At 31.4% G+C, this 22628-nt stretch overlaps 1 protein-coding gene across 2 annotated transcripts in view; it reads right to left on the bottom strand.

The window, feature by feature from the left end:
• LOC142331019 (uncharacterized) overlaps nt 1-22628 on the bottom strand; it is a 316345-nt gene that overhangs the window by 59067 nt on the left and 234650 nt on the right. For both annotated transcript variants that reach the window (XM_075376587.1, XM_075376588.1), the window contains exons 29-32: nt 18504-18683; nt 17170-17303; nt 12771-12930; nt 4285-4475 (exon numbers count right to left, since the gene is read on the bottom strand). In XM_075376587.1, the coding sequence (XP_075232702.1) occupies nt 4285-4475; nt 12771-12930; nt 17170-17303; nt 18504-18683 (665 nt within the window). The remainder of the gene's footprint in view (nt 1-4284; nt 4476-12770; nt 12931-17169; nt 17304-18503; nt 18684-22628) is intronic.

The raw sequence follows: 22628 nt of genomic DNA on the forward strand, positions 1-22628 counted from the left end.
ATAAAATAGCTATGTTTTTTGTTATGTGCACATAAATTTCAAATACAGCCAGGCCAATATAAAAATAAATAATTACCCATAAGCCTACATTATTGAATACTTGAAAATAATCCAATAACCCAGTGATTCCCAAACTGTGTGCCGCAGCACCTTGGGGAGCCACAGCCTCTTCACAGGGGTGTCTTGACATATTGTAAAAGCTTTATAGGTGAAACAAGACATTTATAATTATTAATTTAATGTTAATAAAGTAAGAAAATAATGAAGATGCACAAGCTTTATTTATTTTTATCTCTTACTTACAAGTAGTCATACTTTTACTTAGGGTAGGGCACCATAAAAAAAATTTAATTGAAAAAGGGCACTATGATTCGGAAGCGTTTGGGAACCATTGCAATAACGTATTTATTCTGTATTTATTGATCCTCTAAGAGCATTTGTGCAAATTACATTTCTTTTCTTTCGAGTTTTGATTGAGAAACGTAATCACATTTTATAATCGGTTGTGTATTTTTATTCTTTTATAGTTGATTGAATTCAAGTCTATTGTAAAAACCAAAAACTAATACGGCAGGTGCAGGAAATAATAAGTACTATCAGTTTATGAAACAAGAAGTGATTGATTTTTGAAGTTGGAAAAAAGATAAATACCTGATCATATTAAAAAATATGAAAAAAGAACAGCAGTTCTGAGTGGGGATTTGCGATTCCAAATCCAAAGAGTGAATTGGGCTCCATGGAGCGGATGGTAGTGTCTTGGCTTTTCATCTGCAGGTTCTGGGTTTGAATCCCAGAGGGACTCAAACCCGGAGAACCTGCAGATGGCATTAGGGGTTACGAATTAGGGATGGCATTTTCACACATGCTACAAATCATTCATCTCATCCTCTGAAGTAATACCTAACGGTAGTCCCAAAGGTTAAAAAAAAAAAAATCCAACAAGTGAGAAAAGAGAAAAAGTGTTAGAAAAATTAGTCGAAAATTCGATGGAGACTTTGTTCTCTACTCCAATAAAATACAAACCCCGTGAAATGCCCGCGACGGGACTAGATGACTTTGACAGTGTATGGTGAGATGGACTACAAACGAATTTCACGAAATTCATAATCAACTGCTGATTGTGAAAAAGATAACATTATCGCTTAAAGATGTCATTGGTTACTAAGAAAGAGAGGCAACTTTGAGAATAATATAAAAAAAAATTGGGCTTCAGGAGGAAAAAAACCGAAAATAACAGGAAGGTTCTCACTGAACGACGTGACATAAGGTTTAAGCGTATTCAGTATCCGAAAATAAGCCGACAGTGTACCCTGATGAATCATACACATTATTTTCTAACACTACAAATAAATCATGGTGTAGTGATTCAAATGATGGGCTACTTCAAAAGATATGATTTATTATTTCTTTACAAGATAGTGAAAGTGACAGTGATGATTACAATGATTGTGATAACAGTAACCTTGGAAATTCTAATATTTCTTGCAAATTAAATGGATTCACACTCTTTAATTAAAATTATTTTATTTTGTTCTAATATTTTAAAATTAGCTTCTGCTGCAATTTCCATTATTTAGTATTTTTAATTTTTATCTTGCATTAACTTTTGAATATCTGTTAGACATTAAAGTGGAACACCAGCACTCAATGAAGGTAGTAATTATATTTGACCTGCACGTTACGTCATTTTATGTGTAGGCCTGCTATTGTACTATTCCCAGCTTCACTTAAGCAATTAATTCTTGTCATGTTTACCATTTTGAAAAATGCGTAACATTTTTTTTACAGAAAATGGTTGGATATTAATTAAACATTTTTCAGTGAGTCAATTAAATTTACATAACTTAATTTACATAGAGAGAGAGAGAGAGAGAGAGAGAGAGACAGATAATTAATTAGTTTAAATTAAATTAAAAAATGTAATAATGTTCAAAATATTAGCTATACATTGAGGTAATTAAAATTTCAAAAAAATTGTGTTCTGCAATCCTACACTAACACCACAATACATCTTACAAAGGCCCATTTGTTGTTAGGTAATGAATGAAATATTATGCTAAAAGGATAGTAGAATGATTTGAATTGCAGCTGTCACTGCCATGGCACCAAGCATCAAGATTTGTTGCGAGCCTATATAAACCTTAATTTTTTCACAGAGTTTTAGAAAGAACTGATTAACTTATCAAATATAAGTTTTTCTTAAAAGAAAAAGAAGTTATAGTTTGGCTCTCAGCACATGGATCAGACAAAAAATGACTGTACCTAATCTTGGTGCAGGCAGTCCGAGGATGTGATTATGCGAGTTTATTGACTCTTAATTACAGCATTCTTTTACACATCAATATGGTGGTGTATATATTAATTAATCTTTAAATATTTTAAAGCATATATTCGAGTTAGCCAAGCTAAACCAGGGTATACAATTTATCGGAAAAATGGTTTAAAATTTGGTCAGTGAATTCTCATTAATCAACTCTTCAGGTTTGTTTACGACACAATACTGTTTACTTTAATTGTATTTTATTGTAATTTATGTATTATGTAATAAACTAAATAGAAAATTATAAATCATTAAAATTATTCAGGATCAGTTTATTATAATTATGATGCAATTTTTTTGTTTTTCTATGATACTATATTTTTGGTACTTGAGTTTGAGTATATTTTATTGTATTAAATTTTTTTATTAAAAAAATGGATGACATCTACAATCCTAAATTATTCTTAAAATAATAATAAAAACAACAACAATAATAATAATAATATCCCAATCCAAGAAGGGTAGGAGTCTCTGGCTTTCATGTGGAAGGTTCTATGTTCAAATACTATTTTAGTCTTTGTATGTTTCACATACTAAAAAATTCATTTCTCATTATAAAAAAAAATTGTGGGTAGGTAGCTATAACTGTGGATAAGCCTACAGTTGTGGAGTGTGAATTAAATAATAACAGATTTGTGAATCTTTTTGACTTTGTAATATCATTTTCAGTACTTTACAATTTTTGCTGATAATTAAAACAACAAAGTAACTTACAAATCAGCATTTTATGGTTATTTCTTATATTCTCTAACATTCTATTATTCATTTACAATCTTTTAGCTTTCATTTCAAGAGGTAATGCTTAGTTTTATATATAACTTAATGCTTTTGTCTTTTTTTTAAAGTAACAACATTTTGATTAAACATGAATAGAAAATGATTTTAATAATGATAAACAAAATATTATCATTAATAATATCCAAGCACCGTGTAGTAATAAGTCCAAAATTTTCTCTGATGCAAAATAATGGAATTTATTCAAAATAAAATAAGACACAATTTGTATTTAATCAAACTACTTTGTCAAATTTTATTTACTAGTCAAACTTTAGCGACCCATATTGGTTTTTAAATTAAGATAAAACTGCACAGACTGTTTTTTGTTTTATAATTTGTTTTAGAATGTTTTTTGTAGTAAAAGAAATACAGAAACACAAAATACAAAAATTGAAGATATGTAATTATTTATTAAATGTGCTATAATATGTTCAGAATTTTATTTTTAATTTGATATGTGACAGTTAATCTTGCTTTAAAGTAACTGCCATTCTAGTCATACCATTGCTACTAACAGGATTAAATTACCCCTTTTTACTGAGTAGCAGGATCTAATTAAAGACACCGACTTAAAGAGTTTTCCATATAAAATAATGATTTCACGGATCTATATTCAGAATGAATAGAAATGGAAGTGTCAGTTCAGAACATATTACAAGGATTTGTGTCATTTTTTTCAGGTGTTCTCAATCGGTTATTTTTTTAAATTGAGTATTTAAAAAAAATGATTCATAACATTATTATTACTATTAACAGCAATATATTGAGTGTTAATTGGGTGTTTAAAAGGTTCAATCTATCAAAAAAATTAATTTTGCCTAATTCTTACACAATAATAATTTAGAAACCTTTATAAAGTTATTATATTTCTAGTAGTTAAAATGCCTTGAAGTAATTACATCATTATATATCTTGCATGAGACAAGCTTACACAGTACACTTTTCAACTTAAAATAAATTAAATAGCGATTGAAAACATAAGTAAATAATAATATTAAAATAAAAGTAGAATATAATTACTCTGATCGACAAATGAAATACTATCAGTTGGCTTATGAAACTTGAAAATAATAATAATAATAAAAAAACAGAAATAAAATCATGATCTCAGATAAATTAAACAATTTTTTTTTTCATTTGAAATATTAAATGACTGATGATTAAAAGAAGATATTAAAAGATTGTACCTTTGTTTATCTAAAATTTTCTCCAGTCTTTTTTTCTCAACTGCTGTATCAGTAATAGTTTCTTCAATATCTCTTATCGGTGCTGACACTGTAGTAACAGGCAAAATAGAATCAGTTTTAGCTGGTGTAGTTGCAGTTTGTTTCTCCTCTGCTAATTGCCTTAGTGCTCTTTGATATTCATATGGGAATACCTAGAAAGAAAGTAATACTTTTTGTAGAAGACACAGAAGAAAAGATATATTTATAAGTAATGACTGCATGTTTAGATAACTATATGGTTAATCACCTCTGGCTAAAGTTACCTGGTCTTGAATACTTTAAATTACTGATAGAGATTTTTTTACAGCCTTCCGAACGGTTATGTAAACCAAAATTAGTTGTTAAATAGAAATACTTTCAGGGAACACTTTCCAGTATCAATTTTGGTCGGTCTTCTGCACTAAATTCTGTTATGGACGCACGTTGTCCATTTCTTTGCCTGTTCTTAATTTCATATTATTGATCAGTGTTTGTAAATTTGTACTGTAATTATCTGTGGATGTGTCAATTCGACCGAGTTAAGTATTCTCATGACAAAATTATTTAGAGAACTTCTTCCCAAAAATACAGTGTTTCAAAATGAATATTGGGGTTTGTATTATTTCTCAAGTTTCATGTACATTGATTAATTATACGTTAAATGAAAGAGCAACTTAAACAGTTTTAGCTGTGTGCAAGTTCATAAACTGTTGGCAAAGATGGCATTCCTCAACAGAAAGTGTTTTGTGTTTTGCAGTTTGCAAAGTGAGAATCTGTTATTACTGTTCAACATGCATTCCATTGTGATCCCCTGAGTGACGGTAACATGCCTAGATGGTGTAAACAATTTGAAACTACTGGTTGTATTTGTAAAGGAAAGCATACAGGATGACCAAGTGTGTCTGAATACAATATTGAACGTGTAAAAAAGTCTTTTGCGCGTAGTCCTAAGAAATCCATTAGGAAGGCTAGCCGTGAATTAGCAATTCCAGTGATGTCTGTGTGGAAGTTTAAAGGAAATGTTTACAACAGCAACCATATTGATTACAGATGTAAGTTCTTATGTCTACAGATTATGGTTTGTGTGCCAGCTTTATAAATGAAATTATGCACTATGACGATGAAGACTTTCTTCATCGTGTCATATTCAATAAACATTCAAAATGTGCATATCTGGGGATCAGAAAATCCTCATGAAATATTGTAGTATGAATGAGACTGGCCAAAACTGAATTTTTTTGTGCCGTATCCTGACGGAAAGTTTACACGCCATTCTTTTTCTCAGAAACAAGTATGTCTGGAATGAATTATCTTGATATGCTATAACTAACTATAGCTCTCTTTTCAACTGCAATAAGAACCACATAACTTTATTTAGTAACAAGATCATGCGCCTCCTGACTGGCATAATGCTGTATATGATTGGTAGAATGAAATTCTCCCTGACCGCCGGATCAGTCGCCAGGGACCACAAAACAGGGTTTTATGCCACGGCCTCCATATTCACCATATTCTCCATATTCACCTGATCTGGCTCTGTGCGATTTTTTTCTTTGGGGTTTATAAAGAATCAAGTGCATGTGCCACCACTACCAGCTAACCTACTCGATTTGAGACTCACGATTGAAGCAACTGTCGCATTAATTACTCCAGACTTGCTGATTAAAGTAAGGGATGAATTCTCCTAATGGCTGGATGTGTGTTGAATATTTTTCTTATGTGCATATATGTGGCGCGTGTCTGTGTGTATGGTTTAGTGGGGAGTCTCCCACTCCCTTGCTCATGTGTGTTGCTTGCTCAGTTGGGTTCATGAAATGGAGACGACATTTGGTCAATTATGTTTTGTTTTATCACAAGTTTTCTTTTAGCGTAGCGGTAATCAATTACTATCAGTGTCAATTTAATACACTAAAGATGTCATAATTTTTAGTTACATTAGAAACTGTGTCATTTTATTATACAGTCCACTTAACCATTTTATAACCAGCATCCATTGATCACTCAGGTCGGATCTCTTTTTACCAAAACAGATGTGCAAATTGTTATTTTCAAGTGCAAACAAAACAGTGTAAATTTGTGACAATGTAATAATTTACGATTAATTTTTCAAAGCTATGTTTGGTATACTCTGTGATCTTTTCTAAAGCGTCAATTTATAATAATTAAGACATATAAATTTACGGACAGTTTCTATTATTGCTGAAATGAATTACATCGTTACTCTCGTATATGTACATGCGTAACATAACGCTGTGTAAATTAGTAAAGCATGATATTTTTTAATCTGTTCCCAAACATTACTATAGTGAATCATAATCTTTATTCCAAATTTCCTGTATTATTCACTTTATCCTACCACAAATTTAATTCCGTTAAGTACTTATTCATATTATTTATTCTTGTTTGTTTAGTTAGCCTACATAGTCGGTATATTATTCAGTCCAATCCCTTATCATATGTCTCGATAAATTAGTTCATACTTAACAAAAATACAATTTATATAATATTAATATTTTTTTTTTTTCATTTGCAAAAATGACAAATTAAACAATTAATTAAAGAACGTGGCTTATTTATAGCTAAGTTAACTATGTTCAAAACTTATTTTGCTGCTGTATCAAATGTAAATGAAATTACACAATTAAAATTAAAGGATGACTCCAAGAGTCAGACTGAAGAAAAGGAAAATTTAGAGTCCAAATTTTTCTCATTAATGTCTGCAGCACAAGACTTTAAATTATATGAAACTCCACTTAGCAGTGAAATCAAACCAACAAAAACTCAATCCGTGTCAGTTAAACTTCCAGATATAAAACTTCCCATGTTCAGCGAAAATTACAATGAATGGGTGTCACTCATTCATTCTAAAGAAATATCAGAAATTCATAAATTTCATTACCTCCGATGTTCATTAAAGGGTAAAGCAGCTGAAATTTTATCGTCTTTAGAGAGTTTAAAGGCCTGATATGGCAATAAAAGTTAATATAGTTATAAAGTAATATGGTAATAAGGTTATATGGTTAATAAACATGCAAGTGCACTATTAAACTTCTCTAAAAACGATACAGAAAATTATGTCATTACAAAAGCTTTTAGACAGCGCATTAAAACACATACGTGCTCAAGAAGATTAGGACAACCAACTCGGCAATGGGATACACTCTTAACTCATGTAATTACTACCAAATTAGATTCGGCTACCATACACAAATGGGAAAATTTCTTAAAAATAAATCAGTTGCCAACAATGTCCGCCATGAATATCAAGTTGCGGAATCAGTTGAAACTAGCAAGTCTCATAAATCGCTTATGAACAATCAATTACAAAATAAAGTGCAACTACCAAAATTTAAATCATTTTCAAAAAATAATACATTATCAAAAATTGTCATGTGTCTACAAAAAATTGTTCTTTATGAAATCAACCACAACACCCAATTTATTTTTGTTAAGCTTTCAAAACGTTATCAGTTCCTGACTGTAAACTTGAGATTAAAAAATGTGGTCTGTACTTCAACTGTCTAAACAGCCAGCATAAAACTGCGGTCTGTCAAGCAGGCTCATGCAAACATTGTGGCAAAAAACATAATGGTTTGCTACATTACATCAGACCTAATTCTAGTGTTATTCAAAATAAGATTTCTGCCAATGACGATGAATTTTCCCCAGTGGTAATTCCACAACAAACAACAGTATCCATGTCAAATGTTAGTTCGAGGCAATCCAACCCTGTTGTCATGCTGTCAACAGCCATTGCTTTAGTATTAGATATACATGGTAATTCTCAATATTGTAGCATGTTACTTGACAGTGGTTCGCAGACAAATTTTATCACTGAGAAAGCTGCTAAGTTTTTAAAACTACCGTCAAAGAAAATAATGTTACAAGTTAATGGTGTAGGCAAGGCCACAACCATTACAACTCATTCCGTGGAGTGTGTTATTAAATCAAGAATGAACGAATTCACAGTGAATATAGAGTGTGCAGTTTTACCAACCATCATTCAATTAACCACAATTCAAATCAGAAAATCAAGTTTGCCATTACCACAGAATTTGCTACTGGCCGATCCAGATTTCCACAAACCAAATGTCATTGACATGCTTCTTGGTACAGAATTATTTTATGATGTCTTATGTGAAGGAAACATTAAAGCAAGTAAATCAAATCCAACATTTCAAAATACCCAGTTTGGCTGAGTAATTTCCATTAAAATATCTATCGATCAGCCTTCAACAGTTTTAACATCTGTATGCAATCTGCTTTAGATCACATCAATGAAAACATTAAAAAATGTTGGGAATTAGAACACTGCAGCTCTACCAAAAAACAATTAACAGGAAATGACAAACTTTGTGAAAAATTGTATGAAAATAATATGACATCTCTGGGTGGAAGATCCTTTTGAAAGGTGACGTAAACCAACTTGGTGAATCAAGTACTACTGCAGTGCAAAGGTTTCTTTCACTTGAGAAACGTCTGAATTCAAACACTTAATTGAAATCACAATACATAAACTTCATGAGGAAATACAAAAACCTAGAGCACATGACAGAAATATCAGATGAAGAAGTTGCAGCGTCTAAATCATATTACATTCTACACCATTGTGTTATACGAGAAGATTCATCCACGATCAATGTAAGGGTAGTTTTTGACGCTTCCAGTAAGACAACATCTGAGATTTTACTAAACGACTTATCCATTGCTGGACCTACAGTACAGTCAGATTTAATCAGCATTATCATCAGATTCAGAACACATGTATGTATGTACTACGACAGCTGACATAGAAAAGATGTATAGACAAATTGAAAATCCAAGCTTCTCAAATAAATCTTTAGTTAATTTTATGGCGTGAAAACTTCAATGAAGAAATAAAAACATACAAGTTGTTAACCGTGACGTATGGGACTTCAAGTGCACTGTATTTAGCAATAAGAACTTTAAAGCAACTAACTCTAGATGAAAAGGAAATATTTCCAAAGGCGTCTCTTGTAATGATAGACGAATTTTATGCACATGATCTTATGACAGGTGCATCTTCACTTCAAGAAGTAAAACAACTTCAGAGAGAACTAATTGATTTTGCTAGTTGTGGAGGATTTCACCTCAAAAAATGGTGCACAAATAATCAAGAACTAGTGTCCAATATTCCATGTGAAGATGTACATCAGACGGATTACAACATCCTACAGTTAAGACTTTGCGACTAATTTGGAGAATCCTGTGAAAGATGCATTTCAGTTCTTATTCCACAAGAAAAGCCAAAGTCAAATATCAACAAAACAAACAATCTTAGCTGGGATCGAACGAATATTTGATCCTTTGGGATTACTCAGGCCTGTCATTGCAAAACTTATTAAGCAAAATATATGGTCATGCAAGATTGGTTGGGATGATGAGATTCCAAAGGACTTGCTAAACAAATGAAATTCATTTCAAGAATCCATTTGGTCACTGGCTACTCTGGAAATTCCCAGATGCCTCACAAACAAGACAGAACCAATTCTGTCAAGTTGAAATACATGGTTTTTTAGATGCATATGGTGCATGTATTTATCTGATATCCATTGATACATCAAAGATCACGGTAAACTTAATTACATCAAGTCTAGAGTAGCTCAATTAAAAGGTATCATTACTGAGGTCAGAATTATGTGATGTGTTGCTTTTATCTGAAACAACAAACGTTACAAGTTCATTACTACTTCAGATCAGTTCTATATATTTGTAAATGGATTCTACAATCGTACTTGCTTGGATTAAAGTACCAGCTTCACGTTGGGCAACATTCATCGCAAATAGAGGGCAAAAATTCAAGACAACTCCAACATTGTCATGGAACTACGTCCCTTCAGATGAAAATCCAGCTGATTTCTTATCAAGGGGCTTATTGCCTCATCAACTTGTTGATAAAAATTGAATTGGCACGGCCCAAAGTGTTTGTTGGAAGGCAACACACACTAGGATGTTTCTGAAAATATATCCAGCGAAATTCCTGATCATCAACTTCAAGTTTCTTCTCATTCCGCTGTGATGGACAATACAATTTTCAGTAAATTTTCAAGTTTTACAAAGGTAACTAGAGTAACTGAATATAGTTCACATTTTATCAACAATTGTCAAAACCACAACAATCATCTTAAGGGGCCACTCTCTGTACAAGAATTGAATAAGGCAGAAACTACGATATTGAAATTACTACAACATAATGCCTTCTCCAAGGAAATCAGTGATCTCAAATCCTTGAAACCAATTCCAAACAAAAGTCAACTAACACCATTAAATCCATATCTCAATGATAATGATACATTAAGAGTCAGAGGCCATTTACAGAATTCCAGCCTCCATTCTGATCAAAGGAACCCCATCATTTTACCAAAGGATCACACCTTGACTGATCTGATAACACAACACGTCCATGTCAAAAATCTGCGTATTGGACCACAATCACTACTGAACGTGATTAGACAAAAATATTGGCCTATTGGAGGAAAAAATTTAGTTCGTAAAATTTTTTTTATTTAATTTTATTTTTTTTATTTTTCATAAGTGTGTAAAATATTTCAAAGTAAATCCAAAGGGGATCAGCCACAAATGGGAAACCTACCCAAATCACATGTAAATACAAGTCTTAGACCATTTGTAAGCAATGGGATTGGTTATTGCAGACAATTTTGGGTAATGCTATCCAGAAAAGGTGAAGTCATAGCTCAGAAGTGTTATGTTTCATTATTTGTTTGTTTCAGCAATAAAGCCAGCCATTCATTTAGAGTCGGATGAAGATTTATCATCAGATTCTTTCATCTCAGCACTGAAACACTTCATCATGAGAAGGGGCAAATCTACTGAAATATATTCTGATAATGGAACAAATTTTTTCAGGGTCCAAAGAGAGTTGATTCAGTTAGCAGATCATTCATCAAGTAAGTGTTGTAGAAGTTTCATCCATTGAAGGTATTCAATGGCACTTTCAACCTTCCAGTGCTCCACACTTTGGCAGACTCTGGGAATCATCATGTCAAACTTGTTAAGAGTCACATGAAAAGAGTAAGGTACTAACAAAAGTCTGACAATAGTAGAGTTTATTACTCTACTGACTCAAATCGAGGCATGTGTAAATTCCTGATCCTTAACTCCAATGTTGGACAATCCTTCTGATGTTCTTCCTCTAACACCAGCATATTTCCTAATAGGTGATACGTTTAGCAGCCTTCCAGAACCAAATTTGCAACCCTTTCCTGTAAATAGACTTAAATCACTGGCAACAAGTGCAGCACTTCTGGTCTCGTTGGTCCAATGAGTACCTGAACAATCTTCAACAATGATCAAAATGCAAAACTCTACTTCAGATCTGCAAGAAAACGATTTGGTTGTCATCAAAGAGGACAAACTGCCTCCACTCCAATGGAAAATGGCTTGTGTCATCAATATACATCCTGGAAATGATGGAAAAGTGCATGTGATGACTCTTAAAACTTCAACCAGAAAATTAAAAAGACCAATTTAAAAAATTTGCCCATTACCAAAACAAGTTCATTGTTACATTATGATTTTCTTGTGTATTATGTGCATATTTTACTTTGTTTTTTTTATTTTATTTTATATATTTAAAACGTGTATGTAGTCTCATATATTACTGACATTTATGTAATTAATTTTTTAGACTGTCTATATTTTTATTAATTTTATTTTTTGAAGGTGTTCCTTCAAGGTGGAGGGCATGTTGGATATTTTTCAGTATGTGCATACATGTGTGTATAGTGTAGTGGGGAGTTCTTCCACTCCCTTGTTCATGTGTTGCTCATTCAGTTGGGTTCATGAAATGGACATGAAGTAAGTCAATTATGTTTTATCACAAGTTTTCTTTTAGTGTACCAGTATTCAATTAATATTAGTGTCAATCTAATACAATAAAGATATAATTTTTAGTTACATTAGAAACTGTGTCATTTTATTACACGGTTCACTTAACCGTTTTATAACCAGCATCCAATGTGTGCCATGTGACTAATGGTGCTCACATTAAACACTTATAGGAAAAGCTGTTTGAGCTGCTCTTTCATTTCATGTGTAATTTATCAATGTAAGTAAAATTTCATAAATGTTACATAACTTTAAAACTCAGATATTCATTTTGAAACACCTGGTATACCACACAGCAAGTTGAATTTACTTCATTATAGATAATCCTTCTTAATAAAACAATATTTTTATTCACTAACAATGATATATACATAAAACAACAACAAACAACTTGATTAGATTTACTTGTACGATTCAATTAATGGAAAAAAGTAGATATTACCAGAGAGACAAAACAGGTTCATATCTAACAATGTAGTAAAAATTTTCTTCATCAAAAACATAATAAAAGATTTTAAATTGATCTGCTTTATATCTAATTAAAAATTTAGTTTTTAAACCATTATTCAATAAATTATAAAAAATAGGAACAACTATACCTTAACAAATTGAATAGTCGGTTCTGGCCAAGAAGACAAAAGATCAGCCGCAATGAGTGAGCCTGTTTTTTTGTGAAATTCTTGCAGTAAATTTTTAACATACTCAACATCTTCAGGCTGATCTAATGGAAGCAATTCAACCATTTCCAAGTTACATTTGCTGGAAAAAAATTGTGTTAATAATTAAAATCTGATACGTATATATTATTCTAAACCGGCAGTTCCCAACCTTTATATTTGTGGAATTATTTTTAGAATCAATTTCTATTGTGGTGTCCCTTAGGGTTACCCATGTCTTATAAGTTAATGGTGCTTAGAATTAGTGTTACAGGAGGTAAGATAAGAGGGGATAGATAATAAGAAAGGATAAAGAGATATCTAAACAACTGCACAATGTCCTTGCGATGAGATTATATTTTTAAAATTCAAAATTTAGCATAACAACTAAATTTATTCTAAATTACCACAAACTTCTGGGAAGTACACTTGGAACCCGTAGGGCTCTGCAGGGCACAGATTGGAAACTAATGTTAAAAACAAATACTGTGAAAATTAATTTAAAGAAATTTTCTTCAAAAGTACTTTAGAGAAGTGACGGTAAATGAAACATTTAAATATAGTTGTACAAAGTATACAATTCTTTTCATTGAACAGTTTATATAATACCATACAATATTATATTCCCTTAATCAATAATAATTCACTAACGTCAGGAAACATATCTATTTAGAAATAAAAAATGAAATCTTTTTTTGTCTGTTCAGAATAACAATGAAAAGGATAATAAATTGCATTATATTGCAAACTATTTATTAATTAATTTACAATATAACCGGTAAATTTATCCGATAAAAAAATAGCCAAAAAGTCCTTACAACACAACCTAAACATAAAAATTACAAATAAGATTTTTGCAAACTTAAATCGGTACTTATTTCTAAACTGCTTTGTAAAAATTAGAATTTACAGAGCATCTGCTATGTTGTCAAATGTTTTTGACTAATAACTAGTTCAGCTAATAATCTAATACTATTGCTTTCCACATAACATACTGCTGATTTATACATAATGCGACACTATGTATGACTACATCCTCTGTGTTCAGCATAAGAGTTATCCTTTGTTTGTAGAAGTCAGAATTTTACTGCAGCGTGTGCGATTTTGTTAATGCATTAATGTTCCGGGTGACTCAATTTGTTACAGTCCTCATCAGTATTTATAATACTTTATTGTCTATCGTTTTTCTGCCAACAGTGATAAAACTTAAAATGTAACTGTCAAATAATTAATTCGTAAATAAATCAATTCAGTCAGAGCCAAATGAAAACATCAAACATTAAATGAATCTTCTTATATTATTTACCATTGTATTTACAATAAGAATGTTAAACATTTTTACATTATTTACTGTAGTATAAGGAGAGTTTTATAATTTGTACACATAACGTTTGCGATACATCTATTACAACGCCACGAAATTTGTTTACAATAGGATAGCTCTAAAGTGAATCGAGTACACAGACAATTTGTAGTCCTTATGGGCTGCTACTACAAAAAAATTTCAGGATAATTTTTTTTTTTTTTAATCGACTATTCGATGGATAAATACTAATCATTAAAAGCAAATATTACAGATATTTAAAAAAAATTAAATTTATCATATGGTTGTAAGAAATATATGATTAAATATTCAAATTAAGAACAAGTAAAGTTTGAGTTTTAAGCATGATGTTATTCTGTTAAAAAAATTAAATATTGCTCATAGTACACTTTATTTTAAGGTGAAAGTTTTAAAAACTTCCATTGATTGAGCTAGTTTTCACTCTTAAATTAAGCATTTCAGATATTGCTGCTGTAAGCATTGAGTATTGTAGTGTTGCTAGATATAGTACTGGTGTTTGATATTAATAGAACTTGTAAATTGCTTCACCACTGTCTATACTTTTTCTTTGCTTATGGCTTCACGAAAGGGGTTGGCACCAAGAAATGCTTTTGCCAAGGTGGAAAGCATCAACTGTAAATATGTTTTGACAATTTTTATATACATAGAGGAAGCATTTCCTTCTTTGTGTTGGAGTTCTGTCCCCTACGAGTTGGAATGCTGCAATGTTCCCGTAACCCTACCGGCTGTGGTAGTGACTACTTGTCTAACTATATGGCTCTGTTTAAGGATTTGCACCTAGTTGTGGAAAGATGTCTTACCAGGGGAAGCCTACAGGGTTCCGTTCTCAGTCCCCTGATGTAGAACCTGGTATTCAACGTTGGTATTGACGTTTCCAGAAGGGATCACAACCCAGGCTTTCGCCGATGACCGTCTCCTTTTAGTTCGTGGTAATTCACGACCATAGCTAGAAGACCGGGCGCAGGTAGTCTGTCAACCACAGAGGGCTAGATGGACATTAAAAATTTAAAGATTTCTGTGCCCAAGATGAAGTTTATGCTTCTCAAGGATGCAGACAAATTATTGTACAGTCGTAACCCTCATATTAAATAAAGGATGTGTAATCAGCTGAGTTAGAGTTCATAAGCACCTAGGTGTTTTGTCTGATAAAAAGTTGCTGTAGAGCAACCACATTAGGCAAGCAGCGGCAGATGCTGTCTCAGTGATGCACAAACTTGGAGGACTGCTCGGAAAGACTATGGGTATCAAGCCGTCAAATGTACATGTTGTACAGAGGTGTCTTTGAAAGCATCACCTCTTACGCGGTGCTCGTTTGGGCACATAGGTTGGACATGAATAGAGCACTTCTTCCAAATTTAAGGAGTGCGCAACACAGAGCCTTAATTGTATGCAATGGTGTTTTTAAAACAACCTCCTACGAGGCTACCACCACATTGGGAAAGGCTCTCCCAATCCATTTAGTGGTCAAAGTTAGGTTTAGTTCGGTTTAGTGGTTTTTAGTTTGGTTTGTGGTTTTTAGTTTGGTTTGTGGTTTAGTTCGGTTTAGTTAACAGCCATGTGGAGGTTGTGAAGAGGCCGGGAGGCCGAGGTATTTGGGGTGCAGTTATGAGCTGGGCCAGCACTAGAACGGAACAGTGATCACAACGTACTGAATCTTAAATTTCATTCAGTTGCCCATCTCCTGCCTGTGGAAGAGGCTACAGAGCCTTGCGATGGAAGCATGGCAGTTGAAATGGAACACAACAACTAAGGGAAGATTTATATAGGAAGTTTATAGAGGATTTGGGGGGATGGTATGCCTCAAGTTTGATTTTAAGGACAACAGGTATCTGGGTAACCAACCACGTTAACTTGAACTAATATCTGTTTCAGTTCCACCTGGCAGCTGATGAGCTGTGCGTCTGCAGGGAGGTCCAGTCAAATGAACACCTGATGTTTGACTGCCCTGCTCTTGGGGGCTAGAGACCAGGCCACCCTGGAACAGAGGTCAAGGAGAAAATTGGCCACTTACAAGCGGCGAGTCAATGTGGCGAGAGCCGCATTGTTTTACAATGTGGGAGTTCCTAGATACGGTTGCTTTGTTCAATCAGCATCCATAGTTTTCTTAAGGGAAAGACTCTTACCTCATTGCCAAGGAAGCTAACCCTGAGTATAGCTGACCACCAGCCAATTATTATGGCTCTAAGCATTACAAAATGGTGGACAGGTATTTGGTGGCATTCAGCGATCTAGGTGTGGCAGTGAATTGCTGCCTAGACGAAATAAATTTTATTGTGGATGTCATATTTATTTTTAGTAGTTGACAGGGTGCGCATACCCATTTTAGCAAATATATGACAAGTGAGCGGTTGGGACATGTAAGCCGGTGGTGTATGGCACTGCGCTTAGTTCGCTCACACTGTTAGGTAAACTCTAGGAGCTCTGTTAGGATACCGGTTGCTAAACTGTTCGAGGCTCGGTTGCCATTTACGGCACAGATAGATTCGGTCTTATGCTTTAGGGCGATCAAATGGGGTGGTGGTGGGAGAAATGCCAAGCAAACCAAATGTTAAACTTTTGCTAACCGCCTCACTGAAACAAACCACACATACATGGAAAAACATGAAAATCTAATTCATAAACAACAAAAGATGCAAACTGTATTTTCAGTAACGCAGAATATACAAACACATAAAACAATATTCTGAATGAATGAATGCAATTTAAATCGTATACACAGTTTTGAACAAATCATTAAAAAAAATCCAATTTGAATTCCAGTTTCAGAATTAGGATCGTTCCAAAACCGAAACTTTTCAAACAATACCGGTGCTACAATTCAAACATCGTACAACATTTATTGATCCTGACAACAATCTGTGAAGAAGCTTAATTAAGACTCAAACAAAAGAAAAACTTTTTTTAATAAATCTTACTTTAAAAGATGTTCTTACTGTAGTCGATGTTAAATCTTTTAGATTAAATCATTAATTAAAAGTACGCGTATATTAATAATACCTTTTGAATGATCCATCAATATCAAGTACATATGCTATACCACCAGACATACCAGCAGCAAAATTACGTCCAGTTAACCCTAATACTACAGCACAACCACCAGTCATATATTCACAACCATGGTCACCAACACCCTGATAAAAAATGAAAATATAATTAAAAAATTAAAATTATCAAAACTCACACGAAGAGCAAATCAAATCTTATAATGGAAACATTTATTCTTCTATTAATAACAGACTAACAGCCAACTGAGAAATCATGTAACATCCATTTTGTTTTTTAGCGGGTGAAAAATTCTGAGTTGGCCAGGATTTGAAAAGATATCTTCCAGATGAAAAGTAAAAACACTACCGTTCCATACAGTAGTTATGGTCATTGATATTCTGCTTTCATTTAAGATTATCAAAATCTGGTAAAAATTATTTTTCAAAATAAATATATTCTGAAGATATTTGCAAAATATTATTTCAAATCCTTATTCTGGTAGTAATTCCAAACATGCATGTAAACACACAATAACACTCAATGTAAAGAAATAATGTAACAGCTTTTAAACACCGTTAAGAATGATTTGTTTCATCTGCATATACAGATCATCAGTCTAATCATTACCAATCCAACTATAAAAAGTTAAACAACTCCTAGGCAGTGGCAAGATGTAATACACAAAGAAATCTTGAAATAAAGAGGAATTCTTTCTTCACTTACATGTCTGTACTTAATAATAGCAAATTAACTTGCTCCACAGAGAGTACATAAAGAATCTACATATTTCTACCATGTATGGCCAATAATGACTGAACAATCTTGAATGTGGTTCGAGGATATATTATACTTAGAAAACAACATGATAAAAATTTGTAATTCACATAAAAATATTCTTTTCATGAGAAATTACTTTTTTTGAGAAATCCTCTTCTTATAATCTTAATTCCTTAGAAATATTCTTGAATGAAGATCGACAAAAAACTAATTAACTAAGATAATAATACATGCACCAAGAATTTTGTTAATATAGTTAAAACATTTCATAATTCATAGTTAATACAGTTAACACAAAAAAGCTTTTTTTTTGACGTGTGAAAAGATTTTTCACACTTCTGTTTGTAATAACAATCACAAGGTTGCATTTCAATGAAACACTAACGTAATTTTAATAACTTGTATAATAAAAAGTATAATGTTTTAAAATTTTTTACTATGTACAAAAATAAAATATGGCTTTTGAAGTTAAACATGGAAAAGACAGTAGCAGAATCATACATCATTTATTGCAATGGTTAATGATAATATTTTATTAACATATCATCTTCCTGAAATCGAATACATACCTCAACAACCGCAACAACTCCTGAATTACGTACAGAGAATCGTTCTGCAGCAATACCTCTAAAAAATGCTTTACCAGATGTAGCTCCATAAAGACAAACATTACCTACAATAACACTCTTTTCAGATTCAAAAGTTGAATTCTTTGGCGGGTAAATAACTATTTCACCACCAGACAAACCCTGAAAGATGAAAGAGGAAAGTCATAAAAAAATCTGTATATAAAATATTAGCATAAAATATATTTAATTATTTTAATTCAAAAAATAAAATTATTTAATTTTTATTATAAGATGTATTTTAATTAATAAGTTCCTGTAAAAACTTCTAAACATGTGATGTAGAACAAAAGTCTAACAAATAAATGTAACTTGAAAAATATTAACAAAAATGCTTCTCTCAAAAAACGAATGAAACAAAGTTTTCATTAACTTTTATTAAAAACAAAAAATCAAATCGTGTAATAATCAAGATTTTATGTTTCAATTAAGCTAATATGAAGAAATGGCAATAACTTCTTTCACTTATTTCACATATTTTTCTCTTTGAAATGCAGGGAAATATCTTTTTTTAAAAACATTAACTAAAGATTTCAATCTTGAATTCTTTGTACGCCTTAAAAATTTATTCATTTTTTCCCTACATCCAACTCATTAATTTACAATATAAACAGAAAAGAAGTCTCAATAATGGGTTTGTTCTGGACCGATGTAAAGTATATAAGAATTATTTTTAATCGTTAAGGTAGTAAATAAATAGAAATGTATAAATTAAACAAATTTATTTAAACGAATTATTTATAATCGTTCAAAGTACGGTACTTTTTAAAACATTCTTCTTATTCAAGACCAGGTTTCCTATCATAAATATCACACAATAGAGTGCAGTTTCTTTTCTTTCTTCTTTGACCTTCTGATTGGAACACAACATACAGTCCTTGTGTTTTTTATGTGAAAAAATTAAACGACTCTTCCCATACAAACACTGGATAATATCGTAGTGTCATCTGTGTAAAGTTGGCCCAATTTTTATATGGATGCACGAAAGTCAATAATTGATTAGATTCATCAATAATGTTTCTCTAAATTTTTTATGTGACACTGTTTGCGTATTTTCTTTCATAACATATTCATTGAATAAAATGTATGGATTCACAACAGAAGTTTCCAACCCCCCAGGAAAATAATTTTCTCCACCACTTCAATGTCTTCCACATAAAGCAACAGGATGTCGCATATTGATCAACAACATCCACTCCACCCGTATTTTTTTTGTAATCTAACATGATGGCTGGTTTATTTATTTTATCACTGGCACTTCCAGTCCCGGTTAGTCTTTTTCTTACAGATTGCTAAACAGAAGTATGTTTTGTACTGACATTGTAACCACCCTTTTGTCATGCCATACTAAAACTAATGTATTTCCTTTCTTGTATGCTATTTTCTGTCCCAACAGATAGTTCTGGTTTTATACATTCTTCTGGCAATCATTTTCAATCGTTTATAATTGTTTCAGTAAGAAAACAATCAGCTTTTAAAAGTTCTGCAGTTAAAGAAGGAATATATAAAACTTGTCAGAAATATATATCCTTTTTTTTCAGTTATTGAATCTCATAAATTTTGATAATTTGCAACATAATTTTGCTAGTGAAAGCAGATCCAGTCTTATCAAGAAATCTGTTGTAATTTTTTCATAATATGGAATAAATGGATAAATGTAACTTGGCATATGCATTAGTTTCTGTCACTATTTTTTGTTTTGGTTTTTTTTTTCAGACTCAGAGTGAAAAATAACTCAAAAATCTCAAGAGGTGATTTAAAACTGTTTGGAACTTTTCATCATACTACATTTTCACAGACTGAGAAATTTATAACTTGAAGATAATTGTTGTTCTCAAAGACATTTGTCTATGTTTTGTAATTCTGAACATAGTAACTAGAAGTAGATTGATTGGTACTATCCACATCCTCATCGTCACTTATAATTCTCGTAACTCTTCTTTTACAATAATCTCTTCATCAGAATCTGATGAAGAGGATGAAAATTGTGGTTTGGGAGTTTTGTTAAATTACACATCATCTTCTAATAAACCAAGTTCATTATCTATTTGAGCCATATATTTACGGTTACTACTTTGATACTTATTGGTTACTACTTTCATATTCATCGGTTACTAATTGTCTTCTCATTCGGGGCATCTTCAATTTTAAATTATTTACTATGTAAAACAAATGAAATAATGTCAGAGTTAAATTATTATTATTATGAAAATAATTTGAAAAACACTGTCACATAACACTAATAAGAAATTTGAATCATCACAAAACATAAAATATTTTTTTTCTAAATCATACTGCACTTCTTTTCGAGACACAGACACTTTACTACTAATAACAGCGATAACAGATAGTATATATATATATATATATATATATATATATATATATATATATATACATAGCAAACTACTTGTGAACATCGTAAAAGTATCCCTTGTACTTTGAATTCGTTGAATACCACTATATTTATTGTTATTTACTGTGACTACAAATAACTGAGTTGGTTCTATTGCAATAATAATAACAATGTAAACTGCATATAAAATCAAAACATGACAAATCCAGTTCTTGTTGAGATATTAAAAAGTATTTGAAAAAAAACAATTAAGATTTAATAATTAAATTATTTTAGAAATTGAGTCATATAATGTCAAGCTAGATTTGACATAACAGGAGTCTGCATATAAAATAAAATGGGGAGTCACGCTTAACATACAAGTGGTAAGTGCAAACTCTTACACTGGGCTGTCAAATTGTCTCCACTACTTAACTTTTGGAATTATCCAATACTATATTTGTATTTTTCATAACTCAACTGTAGTAAGACTAATACATTTTCTAAATTTTTTATTTGTTTGTAAAAATAAACATCTGTAGTCAAAATTCAATTTCTATTCAGAACTATGTGTTTTAATAAATATCACACTAAAAAGTTGTAAATATAATATGCTACAAACATTTCAAAAGAATATAAGGTAAAAATTAAAATAAGATGAAAAAGACATGAGAGAAAGTGCTAGAAGGAAGATGTAAAAGTATACCTGATAAACTTATGGTAGCCAGTTTGATAAAAATACAAGAGCTAAGGATAAAGACTGTTTGTTTAAGCTGTATACAAGATATAACTTATTAAAATTAAAAATTTACAAAAATATTTTGTTTGTTATGAATTTTCTAACGGTTTGAAGATTACCGAGTTTTGATTTATCTGCATCCATTAGTTCTTATTTCAACTTTTATTGTACTGACTGTAAATTAAGTTTATTGGCATTATTCAGGAAGAATGGTCAGATAATGAGTCAACAAATATAATTAGGATTTCTTTAAGTTTATAAAAAAAGAAATTGGGTTTTACAGCATTTTACCGAACTAAAACTTTCAGAATCAAGATGAAAAATTTGATTAACTTTTTTACAGTGAAGTACAATTCAGAAAATTTTGTAGTTGTTTATATACAAAAATAATTAGTTGAGTTTTTTGATATCTGATTAGGTTAGGAGATTTGATGTTTTTCTTCGGAAAGATAAGCTTTATAAATTTAATGTTTTAATGTAACAAATTATTAAATGAAAAATCAAACATTTAATCATACAAACTATCAAGACGCCAAAAATACTGATAATCTTCAGTTAGGTAGCACTTTCACTATTATTTATATTGTGAGTTTAAGATAAAAAAATCTTACAAATATTAATTATTACAAAACATTTAAATTTACTAATCTGAAATATTGCACTGCAGAATTGTATAAACAAATAAATAATTATTATTCTGATCTTGCAGGAACTTGTATTTCATAGAACACATGAGATATTATCCAAAACGTCCAATATGGACTCTCGGAAAAGCAGGATATCCTTAATACCTTGAATACCACATAATAATTAGGATGTATTATTTGTATCTTACATTCTCTGAGGATATCCAGACAACATCTTAAAAATCCCAGAAAAAAAAACAGTGTTATTTTACATTTTATGTAAAATAAGAAAACGAATAATATGAATGCTAAATAATATATTACAATACCAACATAACTGATAGATCTGCAGCTATAAATAGCAGTTT

Source organism: Lycorma delicatula, chromosome 10 (genome assembly GCF_047948215.1).
Source record: "Lycorma delicatula isolate Av1 chromosome 10, ASM4794821v1, whole genome shotgun sequence".
Taxonomy (NCBI): domain Eukaryota; kingdom Metazoa; phylum Arthropoda; class Insecta; order Hemiptera; family Fulgoridae; genus Lycorma; species Lycorma delicatula.